Source organism: Aythya ferina (assembly GCF_964211825.1).
Source record: "Aythya ferina genome assembly, chromosome: 7".
Lineage (NCBI taxonomy): Eukaryota > Metazoa > Chordata > Aves > Anseriformes > Anatidae > Aythya > Aythya ferina.
In genome coordinates, this window is record NC_140302.1 from 25,930,196 (window position 1) to 25,944,863 (window position 14,668).

General features: G+C 41.5%; 1 protein-coding gene across 5 annotated transcripts in view; it reads left to right on the forward strand.

The window, feature by feature from the left end:
* The window catches only part of SORCS3 (sortilin related VPS10 domain containing receptor 3), a 279,409-nt gene extending 269,315 nt beyond the window's left edge, over window positions 1–10,094 (forward strand). For all 5 annotated transcript variants that reach the window (XM_084526293.1, XM_084526297.1, XM_084526295.1 and 2 more), the window contains exons 25-27: window positions 921–1,026; window positions 5,096–5,256; window positions 5,854–10,094. In XM_084526293.1, the coding sequence (XP_084382419.1) occupies window positions 921–1,026; window positions 5,096–5,256; window positions 5,854–5,918 (332 nt within the window). In that variant the 3' untranslated portion in view covers window positions 5,919–10,094. The remainder of the gene's footprint in view (window positions 1–920; window positions 1,027–5,095; window positions 5,257–5,853) is intronic.
* The last annotated feature ends 4,574 nt before the right edge of the window (window positions 10,095–14,668 follow it).

A 14,668-nucleotide genomic window follows, 5' to 3' on the forward strand; every position in this document is an offset into this window, starting at 1 on the left:
ACTCTAGTGTGAAGCTCTCAGCTGCAGCTGAGAATTTTGGCCAGCCTAGAGTGAAACTCTCAGTTATTGCTGAGACTGTGATGGCTACAAGGAAAAAAAAAAGGAACCAGATACTTATGCAAAATGAGAAGTATTCAGATGCTACTTACAAACATTTGAACATCATTAGGGACTTCTCATCAGACACTTGATTCTCAGCACAGTGCTCAGTCCATTAAGATTGTCTGCTCCAAAGAGCTGTAAAAATAGCTGCACAAACAAGGTATCATTATACGCTTTATTTACACCACCCAAAATGCTGAGGATGGATGGATCAAAACTCCAAGATGTTATAACATATTATGTGCTTGGGTCCAGAATTATTGCTTTGGGCTCCTCTCCGTTATGAAAACCAACTTGATTAGAAAGTCTTGGGCAGGTCTGCAAGGTCCAAAAGAAGGACAAGCTTCGAGACTTCTCAAAAGACCAGGACACTTTCACACGTGAGAGGGACATGTTTGTGAAAGATGGGAGTCACACTGTTCATGGGCACTATGAGATTTCTTCTCCAGAGTAGAATAGATATGCATTAAGCCACACTTCATGAATTTAATTTCCACTCCAGCCCCTGGAAAAGCCCAAAAAGAAAAGGCCAGAATGTTAATACAGAATGTTAATAATTGGCCATTCAGATGAGCATGGCTTGCTGTGCCTTTTCACTAGGAGATGTTACTGCACTGTCTTGAAAAAGGAGCCTGGCTTTCAAAGGACACAAGAGTCAATTAATTTCCTACTGATTGGTCTTGCTGAAAACAGCATGCACCATGCAGTGGTGATAATAAAGCAGATGTGGCAAAGACAGGGTTGAGCTCAATTCTCTGGTAGTCATGTGTTCCCTAAGAATATCTTGCAAATGTAATTCTATGCCTTTCCTCCTGCAGCACCCCTTGTTGATTCCAGCACGGGTCACAGCAGTTCGGCGATGCTGATGTTGTTGTCTGTGGTGTTTGTAGGCTTGGCTGTTTTTTTAATCTACAAATTCAAGAGGTAAGTTGAGAATCTGTGGAGGATGAAGGAGGAGAGAGTGGATGGTTTACAGGAAATTTAGGCAGAGTATAATGCCTGGATTGTAGGTGTAGAGTGAGGTATACTGGCCTAAGGCTTAGACCAGTGTAGCTCTGTATTTCTCGGAGAGGAGTTTAAGTCCTGCCTTTCTACCACATTGCTCTGAAAGTTCACCAAGAGCTCAGAAATCAAGCTGTGACCTGCTTCAGCAGATTGTTTGAACCACTGACCAGAATTTGGAACAAACCATGTGTGCTCACTGAGTACTGAGCAACACAATGCAAACCTAGTCAAAAAAAAAAAAAAAAAAAAAAAGATCAATGTCTTCATACAGCCTATATCCATCTTGCCAACTGCCTTAGTGTAGTAGGATCTCGTTTGTATCTTGCAAAGTGAATAGCTTAGTCATGCAGGGGAATGGGTGTCATTATGTTAAGAGAAGGAAACTTGATGCCAGAAATGTTTGTGTTAAGCATCAAATGGCTTTGTGAGGGAATCTGTGCTGAGATTTTCTTTCCTAGTTGTTAATACAAACCTTTTGCTTTTGGGCAGTAAGCAGGATATGTGCTCGCCCATGGCACTTTGCTGCTGCAAGCTATCAAACACAATATGGGGTAAGAATATCCTGTTAGCTGAAGGGCTACCTCATAAGAGTATATTTTAGACAGATAGAGCTTCTTAGCAGGAACTTTGTATTCAGTACAGTACTCACTGTGTTAAATGGTCTGTGTACCCAGATCCTGCCTTGTGACAAAATATTAGAAACATAAAAATAAAAATCTGGACATCAATAGTTTGTAAACCCCCAAACTGGAAAGCTAGAGTTTTCCTGTCTAAATTCCAACAATATGTTTCTCTCTCCAGCTTTTCTACAGGTCCAGGTAAGGCTAGTGCTCTAATATTGTTAATAGGAAACAAAAATTAAACATGGAATGACAGTCATATGTCCTACTCTCCAGGTCTAAAGCTGCCCTGTTTTCTGAGCTCTTACATTAACCATTGTCTAAGTCTGTGCACATCAGGATCTGTTAACAAACTCCTGCTGACTTCAGTGGACCAGGACAATTTCCCGAGAATCCATGTATGAGAATCTGCTGAGGTGCAGATTTCCAGGTCTTCAGCCTGTCCTGCTTGTTGTAATCACTAATCCTCTCTCTGTTTCTGTGAGGTGGAATAGAGTTTCTGTGTCCCATTCCCCTGGGGATTTTGTGTAAGGCATTGATGCAATAACGTGCCAGGAGGCAGCTGACGATTTCTCTGACTCCTAGATATAGGATGAGGAAGGCAATGAAATCTCTCTGAGAGATGTGTCAAGATCTATGTACATCCATTTGTAAGGTGCGCTTTCCTTTTTGTCTTGGTGAGATAGTTTCTCAGGTTTGATCTAATGTCTTTGGATCTATGGTCAGGGATCAGTCAACAAGAAGAAGGATCTGCATATTTTGACTGCTGTCGAGTGGTATGGAACATGGTAATCCACTTCGCATTGGCAGGCTCCAGGTCCTGTTATGCTACTATAGCTCATGAAACAAACTCTCATACTATTTATGTGTCCAGAGACTTATTGAAACCTTGAGCATAGCATCCATCAGCCTTATGCTGTGCTCCATGGCTGGGAAGAACATGTCTTTTAAAGATCTGTCTGAAAATGCAATGCATTACAAACTGGAGGGGGGAAGAAGGCAGTGTGGGGTGGCAGGGAAGAAATGGTTAAAGCTTGAGTTTTTAGGAAAGTCAGATACTTTAGGAAAGACAGACACTCTGGAGTGTCTGTCCTCAGGTTGATTTTTCAGGACAGAAAGCAACTATTTCAGCTCAGTGAGAGCATTCAACAGTTCTTAATGGAAGGTTGAAAGGGGTTGAAAACAAAAGCTTCCCTCTTGTTCTCAGTGATGCAGAGGTCCATTAGCAATATGTACTTTTCTGATGAATGGTTATTCTGGTCTGAATGCAGAACTGCTGCTTACAGGAAAAGGTTGTGGGGAAAGCACGGGCATACATGAATTTTTAATTCAATAAATTTATAGAATTGGTGCTTTGCTGGTTTGCACACAAGCTCCTTATTATGAGCCCATCGAGTTATAAACTCAGCAGGTATGTTAAACACTGCTGCCAGAGAGATGCTTGTTGAGGAGGTCTGGGTGGAAAAGGAAGGAGGGGGAAAGCTGGGGAAATCAGCTGTAAATAGGTTGTTCCTTCCCTGGGAGTATGAGTGTATAGCAGGTCAATGCTGTTTGTGTATATGTGGTGGATAATAGTGTGGTAATTGGTGGAAAGTTGTGGGCACCTGTCTGCTGGGAGGCACAACAGGATTCAGTGTGTGTGTCTGCATGCATGTGTGTGCACCTGGCTCAGTTTCTCTTTTCCCCTAAGTCTCTGGAGTACCTGAAAGCTCTCTGCCTCATAACTCCTAAGAGTTCTTCTCACCTTTCTTCTCAAATCTCAGAAGACCATCACTCTACCATTGCATTGTTTGGGAGCAAAATGGAGTCTTCCACCATTTCTAGGCATGTTCTCATGTCCACATCTCCACTCATCTCTGGATGTATTCTTGGCACTTGAACCCTTTGGGGATCTTGTTACTTTCTTCATCTGTTTTCTTTATCATTTTGGGTGGGGGAACTTAGGGGTGGAAGAGTTCCTCTCTCCATGGCTGCATTATTTGTAGAGAGGTACTGGTGAGTCACAAAAAAATTGTAGTTAGTCCTTCTCCTGACCATACCATGTGTTTCACAACCATGTAAATGCAATGTGTGAATTCCCTGTGTAGTAATGATGTCTTCTAGTGAACTTTAAGGCATGTCTGAAAGTTAGAAAGATGGAGGGTAGAAGAAAAGGAGAAGAACATGAGATTTGTTAACTACTGCTAAACATCCCCAATATGTCCTGACTTGCTGCTGGTTAAGAACAGAATGCCAAATCAAGCCAATAGTGCAAGTTACATAAGCCCAGAACTTGACTGGAATAAAATCAGTATAGGTCTATAAAACTGATGGAAGTTCTGAGACATCTTGTGTCTCTCTCCTGTGTGGTTTAATGAACAGATAAAATCCCTGAACTTCCCTTATTTATGCGGTGTGGTATGCATGGCTCAGAGCCCTTCTAAGGACATTAGACAAAAACATTCGGTCACCTTCCAACAGGCCACTGAACACAGATAACTGTAGCACCCCCCAAGATGCTTAAGACATTACTTTTCAGTTCTCTTATTTTAAACTTGCATTCCTTCAGGGATTATGCCTGGAGGCTTATCTAACTATCTGTCTAACTGTCTAACTGTCTGACTTGCGAGGATATCATTCCAGCAGTCCAAATTAACTACTTTAGGAAGAAGGAAAAAAGAAATAATGCTTCCACTTTCTCGGTTCCATGAACAGCAAGGGAAAATAAGTCCCTACAAACTTGCATGATCCTTAGTATGGCGAACTGTGTTTTGCAATGAAATGGTAACAAATAGAGTTTTCATAGCTTTTATGAGGTTCAAGTCCTTTCTGTCCTCTGAGGCAGGGCCAATTCTTTATAACTCATTCTGATGTGGCAGTTTCTACTGTGTCAGTGTGGGCCTGTCAATAGAAACAAACCTAGCAATTTTTTCTCAGTTAATAGTAGTGCTCAAATTGATTTTTACTTTTGGTTTCCAATGCACTGCTGATCATATAATAAATACTGAGAGAGTTGGCAATTGCAACTGATTGAACTTAGTTGATTGTTGCTGTCTGACTTGGGGGTATGGTGTAAACTGTGCACGTCTTCTCATTTAAAAGGGAAGGGCCAGAGCATTTAGGTTTACTGCTGGAGGCACAGGGTAGGAAGGTAGTGGCCTAAAACTTTTGGGGTAGCTTTAGGCTGATGTTATTAGTGGTTGCTAATGGCACACTCAGAGCTGAATGTCCCTGTGGTGCTTTCACCAGCCTGAGAGATGATGCTACTCTACATTACTGCCAGTGCTGCATTTTGGGGATTGGTTTCATTTTAATCGGTCTGATTAATCAATGACATGCCAAGGATCCCTTGGCAAAATATAACCTCAAATATTTTCTTTCCTGCGCAGGAAAATCCCTTGGATTAATATCTATGCCCAAGTTCAGCATGACAAGGAGCAAGAAATGATTGGCTCTGTCAGCCAAAGTGAAAATGCCCCCAAAATCACTCTGAGTGAGTTCACAGACCCCGAGGAGCTGATGGACAAAGAGCTGGACACGCGAGTGATGGGTGAGGCACAGCCCTTGGCTTGGGCTTGTTTCATGTTATGGGTGAGGATGTTTGTCAGTGGGGTGTTAGGTGAGGCAGTGACTGTGACCATAGGTACAAGCAGATACTGAGATAGGGGCAAAGTCTCCCTGCAACAGAATAACAGGGAATTTTACCTATGATTTTCCAGCCTTTATCCCAATGCTGTATGACCAGGGTAGGAGCCTGGAAACAATAACAGGAATATAGGAGTGAGTTAGAAAAGGCTGTGACTCACACCTTGGTTTATTCATGACCCTGTCTATCCTTTGGAAGGCTCCCAAATTCCCTGAACCCTCAGAAGAATCAGCTAAGCCAAACTTACACCATTGGTGTGCTATCATTACAAGGGGATATGTCACCAATAGCTCAACGAGTTTACTGGTGGCCAACAGAGCTGTAATAACAGCTTTTCTGCATGCTCTATGCTTATTGCAAATGCAACACAAGGTGTATTAGTTTTAAGCACCTTTTCTGTCTATACATTTACACAAACACATCCTAAGAAGGAGTAAGAAGCAATATAGATCAAACTGTTGAAGGCAGTGCACTGACTCTTCTCCATTTTCCCCTCCACAGGAAGCATCTCAACAATTGCCAACAGTGAAAGCACAAAGGAAATCCCCAACTGCACTAGTGTTTAATACTGAGAGTCCTCTTGGTCTACAACATTTCTGAATTTTTATTTGTAATTATTATTGTTATAATTATTATTATTATTATGAAAAGAGAGAGTTATATGTCATTATTATCATTTGGGAGGGGATGGGGTGGGCTTTTTCTGTTTACCAGGGCTGCATTCATAAATAATGAGGGTTCTTCATATTTAGGAAATACTTGTCAGGTTAGGAATAAAGAGCAAAGAATAAGTGAAGTGTGTACTGGAATTTGAATACCAGACTCCTGTTAAATACAGAATGGGAATTAAGTATTAAAGTACAATTGGCAGATATGATACAGAAGGCAAGATAAATATAAGTAAATGGTCCCTTTTCAGCCCCTTTTGTGAATCATGAATCAGCTATTTCATCCTGCCAGAAGGCCCAGGCTAAGCTGTGGGACCAGGCTCTGCAGCCTGCCAACAACCCTCATTTTCTATTGATGCACATGTCACAGCTTTTTGCAGGATCTCCTTTTTTAATTGCTTTTAATTTCAGTCACCCTCTGGCATTGTTGACTGCTGAGAAAGGGGGAAAAAATCAGAGCAAGCATACCCATCGGTGTTCCTTGGATTGTGGATTGGCTGGAAGGGACAGCACCGCAAGCAATGAAGAGGCATGCTTGAGTTTATGAATGCAGCCCGAACCCCGTGCATGTGAATAGCGAGGATGCCGAAGGCCTACTGTAGATAATTACAATGTACATAGCTTTTTATTTCTTGGGAAATAATTTAATGTTTAGTAAAAGAAGATATGTTTAAAACAAAACCTGAACCACACACACACATGCACGCACACACACACACGCCAGCCAAACAGGGACCGTGGTGAGCACTTGAATCACACTTTGGTTCCAAGTGTGTTCCAGTTGTCTGTCCTATTTCAATCTTACACTGCTGTGTGTAAACAGCATGGTTTATTTCTCTGTGTATAACTGCAAGCCTTTTTTTATTTTTATTAATGTGTATTATAATTTCCTATGAAGGAGCAGAAAAAGATTTTATCTGGATGGACTATGAGTCTTTCACGAATATTTTAGTGATGTTCATCATCTATTCACCTCCATTGCTGTTGTTCACTTCTGAGAAGGATCTTGGTGATATCGGGAAAATAAGGAAAACGGAAAATTATCACAATCTCAATGTGCACAAATACCAGTGTGCTTGCAGTACCCAGTACAGCCTCAACTCGGCAGTGTGCCAGACTGCATTAGCTCCTTTCCCAATGATACATCATGCATTTACCAGTTAAGCTGGTGAAGCAAAGTGCTGTTCAGGATGCATAAGAGTATTAGATTTCGGTTGAACATGATGCATGTGATTAAGGACTGCTCTTTGGAGAAGGGGATGCTTAGTCAGACCTAAATAACTGAGCTAGGAAAGGTCTTGTGTGTGCTTTAGAATGGGTGTTTCCAGTTCTGGACAGAAATGCCAGTGGAGTAATTTTTGAATGTTGGGTTGGTAATTTCTGATCAGAACAGGGAGGTTAATGGAAAAAAAAATAGTGAAAAACTCCTTAGGAATCTTCCAGCACACCGAGCTGAGAATAGCCCCTAGGAGTGGGCAGGAGGTAGACTTGGTGGAGAGTTGCTTTTACCTGTTTGTCCTGAATTGATGATGCTAAAAGTGGACCTTATTCTGCAGGGTGTTGAGCTATAAGACCTACTGGGAGTGGATGGAAGACTAGAGGCATGTTTGGGAAATGTTCTAGTGCTTGCATGGTGACAGTAGACAGAAATTAAGTCAGGTGACAATCTAGGTAGAGAATTCTACCTTTAATATCTCTGGACTGAAATGAGAAGATGGCTAGGATTAAGGTGTTAACTTGCTACCTCTCTGTATCACAACATGCTGGCTGCAAACCAGCCTCAGCTACATGTGTTCACTCTGAATAGGCTGGAAGATCTTTCAAAGGTTAGAATCCTGATGTGGCCTGAAAGGGGAGAAAAACAGTGGTTAAGCATCGTTTTGTGGAAAAACACAGAAGGTATTTCAGTGCTAAAATAGTAAAAGCAAAACATAGGGAAATACTGGTTTGTGTGAAGAATTAAAACTAAATATTCTCAGTTGTTCTGCTCCTCCATTTCAGTAAGGCTTGTGGGCCTTTTCTCTTGGTTTAAAGAAAATTCTTTTCTGTTTCCTCCCTCACTTTTCTGCTCTAGTTTCTAATACAAGCTGAAGAGTGATGGCTGTGTTTTTCTCTTTAAACTTGAGTTTCCATCCATCACATGTACATAAACTGTTGTGTTACTGTCACTGTTCTTCTGAAACACCAAAGTAGTTTACAGTAATGGCCCACTCTGGTGATAACACTGTTAGTGCAAGGCCATAGCTTCCCATTTAGGCATAGATGGGAGGGATGTACATAAGCAATGGTCCTGTGGGCCTTGAGCTAAATTGTGGGCTGATCTCAGTCTTTGCTGATCGTTAGAATTTGAGGGACTGCTTTTGTGAGCTGCTGCAGAGGGCTGGAAGAGAAATATTCATTATTTTCCATATTTTTATTTTCTAAACCAGGAAACAAAGTGAAAATGTTCACTGTTTCAAATTTTTTTTTTTTTTTCCCCTCAAAGAAATGATCTTATGTTGATTTTAAAAAGAAAGAAATGGGATTACAGTTTTTACAATTTAACAGTTTCTCCCTTTATACTCTTAAATATGCTAAAGTAACTCATAATGGATGGGAGGAAGCAAGGAGGAAAAAATTGGGAGTAAGCTACTGAAAAAATTAAAAATGGAAACATTTTAATCCCTCCTCCCCAAATTTTATCTCTGTGAAGGCTGAGAAGTTTGGAGAAACATCAGTCCTGAAAGACATTTTCAATCTAAGATTACCCTAAGGTACTCAAAAGTAAACAAAAACCGTGGACCCAAAATTAGATGTCAAAAACCTTGCCTGGTTCTTGAGTTGACTCAAATTTCACCTTCTATTACACTTTCTGGGTATCAGCACCTGTCTGAGTTTCTTGCACTACTGCTTGAACATGAGTGTGCTCCATGCATGTCTGGAAAAAGCATGGGACCATGTTTGCCAGATCATAGCCCCTGAATTAGGGCAAAACATGGCTGATGGCAGCTGGGAAAACCTTGTGTTAGTGATTGAAAGCTGCTCCTTTAGGATGCTAGAAGGGTAACTACCGTGTCCCTGCAGGGTAGCTGAGTCTGCAGCTATCCAGGGGACTTCTGTAAGGTTTGGGTTAGGCAGCCAGTGCTAGCCACATTTTATTTGGAAGGTACTGACATAGGGCATTGGCACAGGCTGGAAAATTGTACATTTTTATTTGTATACTACATGATGGGGAACAGCAACCTGGGGATGTCATTTTTTTTTTCCATTTTTTTCCTCCCTGCAAGTTTTACCCCTGAGGAAATGTAATGGAAGTCCTTGAAGCTGTAGATGATTATTTACCTTAGGGAGGAAGGAAAGAGGCAGTATGATAAGTAGAACATAAATAGCTCCCACAATCAAGTTGTGTATAAAGATGAAAAGAAAGGGAGAGCAAGAGACTGGGTCAGTGGCCTCTATCACTGCCAGACTTTCCCCCATGATAGATTCTGCCGTGTATTGACTGTAACATAGGAATAATGCATGAGACCAGGAGACTAGCTGCAGCTTATGATTGTATGTCTGTAAATCTGTTATGAACACCCAACAGATCCCCTACTTGGTTTAACCTGTGCTTAAGAACCCAACACTAAGCCTGGCAGGATTGGAAATGAGGCTAGAGAGACTGGGGACTGCAGAGTTTTCCAGTTAGAGTTGCTATTGATGAGAGCAGGCACAGGAGAACATGCGTTTTCTTCTGGACTAAGCCTTGGTGTAAGGGATGTGCAAAGATGTCCTGTTCTCCTCCCTTTTCCTTCAGTCAGTTCCTACACAGATTCCAGCATGTGCTGGTCTGAAAAAGCAAACCAGAATTCTCATATCCCTTCTGATGATGTTGGACAGTGCATTAAACCCAAACCACCACCCTGGTTTTAAAGGATTAAATGAGGCAGACAATTGCAATACTTGTATTAAACACAGTAATACAAATGCATGAGTCATATATATACATATATATATATACTGTTCTTGGTTTTATTGTTCCATTTGAATATTTCTACTGTAAAAAAGGCAGTGGTTTTGAAATTGTTGAAAATAAATGTATTTTTGTACATCAGAGTTACTCTTGGCTGCTCTTTCAGTCTTTGTTCTTCTCGAGTTTCCTTTTTGCTCTGTCCTCACTGGATTCCCCTTGCTGTATCTAGCCCTCCAACCCTGTATGTCATTCAGGGTCATGCAAAACACAAGGAGGGCTAACAGAACAGTGTTATAAGGCAGGAATTTTTGAGGTAAAAGATAAAAAAAAAAAACTACCTCCTCTCTTTTGTTCTTACTGTTGCCCTCCAAAAATAATTATCTCCTTGCCTTTCCATCCCACGGGCTGATCCTCTTTGGAGCCTCGAAGGTAAATAGGCTGAGAGACCAACCTGCTTATGCAGTCAGGGCCCTGTAAATCCCAGACTCCCATCTAGCAGCCTTTAGTCTGGAAAATGCTGCAGAGTACCCATGCCAAATATATACATATATCAATCTGCTTTCACTCATCGGCACAAGAGACTACTTAAAATGGAAAAAAGTAAGAGAGAACATGCAAGTATATCTGGATATTTATCAGCCATCTCCCTCCATGGGAATGCACACACAAACACACACCCCTAAAGTACAGATTTCTGGTGTATGGGAGAGTCACTTGGGAAACATCTCTCCACTTCTGTCTCCTTCTTGCATTCTTTCCCGGTGTCTACTACTGGTCACTTTTGGAAGTGAGACTAATGGGCCAAGTTTCTTCTCTGATGTGATACAGCAAATGTTTTATGCATGTATTACACATGAATGTAAATTAATTCTGTTTATTCTCCCTTCTATAATTAACAATCGTTTCTGTTTTTCCTTTACGTTACTAAGCTGAAAAGGTCAGGCAACCGAGTGCTAGGGTGGCCATTTTGGAGAATGATGTATGAGACACCTCCAGCATCACAGAAGACCTCCCAGCTTTTGAAATCTTCGGTTTTGGCCTTCTTTACAGCCGTGCCCATGTTTAAATAGTCCTGAAATATGGATCATGAACAGATAAGCACTAATGATGAAATTACAGTGGCTTAATGACCTACCACTGAGGCTCAATAATCAACTATGCGCAGAAACCCAGCTAAGTGCAGCAGTGAAATCACATACAGGCACTAAAACATCAGCCCTCATAATCTGGGAATATGAGCAGTAGCTCAGTCTTTTTGTCTGAATCCAGCTCATTTGCTGTGTGAGGTGGACTTCTTATACCCTTTGTTAAAGGCAGTGTAAGCATTGCTTTCTACATTGCGATATTCTCATGTTTACACCAAATATCCCTCCCTTGGGGATATGGTGCTGCTCAGGAACAGACCATCATTATTACTCATGGAGGAACCTTGCTGCTGTCTTGTTTCACTTTTCACTGTGGTATGCAATAGAACCTTTGTGAACCAAAGCTGACATGCCAGCTATGGGACAGCTGTAGTATGGGAAGGAAAAGTACCGTCAAGTCCATTTTCCCCAGCTTGAAATGCTGATAGTGAAACGTTTGATTGGGTTTTGGCTTGCTGACGCATGATGCTCTTGTGTTCCTTGTGCAGGAAGAGCATTTCATTACTTGTATAATGGGAGCACCTAGAGGGCCTGGCTGAGAACACATCCCCTTGTGCCCACCACTGAATAAACCACATTGCAGCAATGCTGGTGATGGACTGCACAAATGCAATGAGAAGTGGCTAGGGCTGGCTGCACCCTCACCCACATGCTGCAGTTTAGGACAGAGATGAAGGAAGGTGTGTGCCCATACCAGCCAAGGCTCTATCTTCAGAGGCATTTGGGGCATTGGGCTGAGTCTTCCTGCTGTAAGGCAGAACCTAAGAGATATCTAATGGACCTTTTGCTCTTCTAAAATCATCAGGCTGAAGAGCTGTAAACTCACTGCTCCTGCTTGCCAGGAGCACGACCTACCTTAAAAAGGTAAGAACAGAACCTCTTTCCTTTGGTCTTAATTCAGTTCAAACCTTGTTGCAACCAGAAATGCAAGTTCTTACACCCTAGAGAATTAACCCAAAAGAGGCCTAGGGTTTCAGGTACCTTCCTCTGAATGCTGTTGCTCAATTTCTAGTTGCTCTGCGGACAAATGATACATTTCCTGTCCAGAATTCAGGACACCATGCACTTAAACATGGTGAGGCAGCCTGTAGCTGAGTTTGCTTTCTGTGCAGATCTTACTTTTTCCCTTGGCCCCAGTGAAGTACTCTGGTTATTAAGCATTATCAAAGCACCATTGCACTACTGACATATTATTGTAATACATCATCTGAGTGCTGGTCTCCTATCATATATCATGGTGCTACATCACAGGACTGACAACTGACAGGAGCCCCAGACCCAGAGACAGATCACTTTTCTAAGCTTTATAGGCTTTTTTTTTTCTATATTTTTTTTTTTTCTCCTCTTTCTCCTCTCCCCTCTGAGGCAGCAAGCAAGACAAAGAAAGCAGTGCTGGACTGCTGCCACTAAGCTTTCAAAGCCTTTAAGTATATTTATCTATTCATTTTACCCTTGACTCTGGAACATTAATTAAACAAGGCTGCTGATGTTTCTATATAAGCCCACAGAGATGGGTTTCTTTTGGGTCATGAAGAAGGAAACGATCGTTTGCTGTGAACTGTTTCATGAGACTAGCACATGTGAAGGTCTGTGTGTGAGCAGAAGAGAGAGAGATGAATCCTTGCAAAATTAAAAATGATGTTTTTTCCTGAATTGAGAGAACGTGTTATTAGTAGGGCTCAACTATATTTTTAATGCAATTGTGGTGGTAGAGACAGGACAGAAGGTAATAGTGTTTTGTTGTTGTTGTTGTGATTTTACCCCTGATAATACAAAAGGATCTGCTGCTTCATTGCTTTATGCTAGTTTTACCTGTGCAAGCCCACTGACATTAGTGAAGTTAGTCTTGATTTACACCAGTGTGAGCTCTCACATTAAGAGGAGTTACATGCCTACTTCAGGAACAGAATAAATCCTATTTAATGCCTTGTTGTGAATGTCAAGCAGTTTTCAGGCCCAAATTTAGGGAGTTTGTAATACTACTACTAAAAAACCCTACTACTACAGGTACAGAGTAGGGAGGAAGAAGGAGAATGTTTATTAAAATAAACGTAAATGTTGTGATGATGTGTGTTTTTAAAAAGCCAGTGTTGGTTACATGAACCTGGAAGGAAAAAAAGAGGAAAAATGGAAACCTGATGTGAAATAGCAAGGAAGAACAAGGGACTGGCTGAAATACTGTGACTGACCAGTGTGCACAATGAGGGGGAAATGGATGTTTAATCATTTTAGTATGAAAACATCTAAAATCCCAGGCTGCATTAACAGAATCAAGAGGAGGTGTAGCACATCGAGTACATATAAGGTGGAATCATCCCTGCTTCCATGTCCTGAGGTCCAGCTTTGAAACTAAAATGTGAGTTTTAAACAGCTGGTTCCCTAGTGAAGCTCCAGTGTTAAACACTGTGGTTCATTACAGAGGAGTGATGGGTGAGCAGTAACCCAGGTTGCATTTGTAGGCCATTTTCAGAGTTCAGGCTGGGGGCCACATGTAATTGTTTTCAAAGTGTTGGATATAGAAAAGCAGTAGATCCTGATGCTGAATGTACAGACAGTGGGCCTGAAGATGTCAGTGTGGGAAGGGCAGGATGATGGGAATACTTGAAATGCTGTGCCATATTTATCTGTTCTTGGGACTCGCTCTTCTGTCCCAGCTACTAATTGAAGTGTTGTCTGGGTTGAGAGGATAATTTAAAATCAGTTCCTGGAGTAAGAGGGAAGAGAAAACAGGGAAATTAGTTTTTTTTTTTTTTTTTTTTTTTTTTTAAAGGAGGGACAGAGGTGGTAGAGTGAAAGAGACAATCTGACCATTGGGAGAAGGCAAAGTCAAGCTGTACAGCATCTCTTGTTGTTGTAGCCGGAAATGTTTGGCTATTCCTATGGCCTAGCGTCACAAACTTGCTATACTAACGTGAACACACATGCACCATTGTTTCAGAGGGGTTTTGGGTCTCCTGTGAGTTCATGGGAATGAAGAAGGATTGAGAGCCATAACACACCATTGGAATGCCTAGGACCAGGCAGTGCTGCCAGCAGGAAAAATGCTGCAGTTACCTCAGGAGCTTTGCTTCACAGTATCTATATATTCCCCCAAGTATCTAAAGCTTATTGTGGGCAAGTTTGGGAGTCTAAATCCATTTGTGACTCGGGACCTTAATACCTAATAATATTGCCTACACTTGGAATAATCTGAGATATTGTTAGGAATACCTGTGAGACTGTGCTTTTAATCATTTTTTTTTAACCTTGAAATGTTCCTGTCAGTTCCACTCTACGGACTGCTAGAGATCTGAACCCTGTTAAAGGATGCCGAGGGACTTTCCTCTGTTTTTTGTATATTACCTCCCTTCATTTTGTAGGTTAGACAGCAAAGTCTCTGCCACACACACACCCCACACTTGGGGACCACAAACAGTTTACAATATGAACAATATGTGCAATAGATTTGTCCATTTTTTTCTTCAAGTAAAAATCACAGAAAGGACAAACAAGTGGCTTTGGTGCAGGAGAGCCTGAGGGCAGTTTTTGGTATCAGTGGCATCAGTTTTGGCACCCAAGACTCTGGCTGT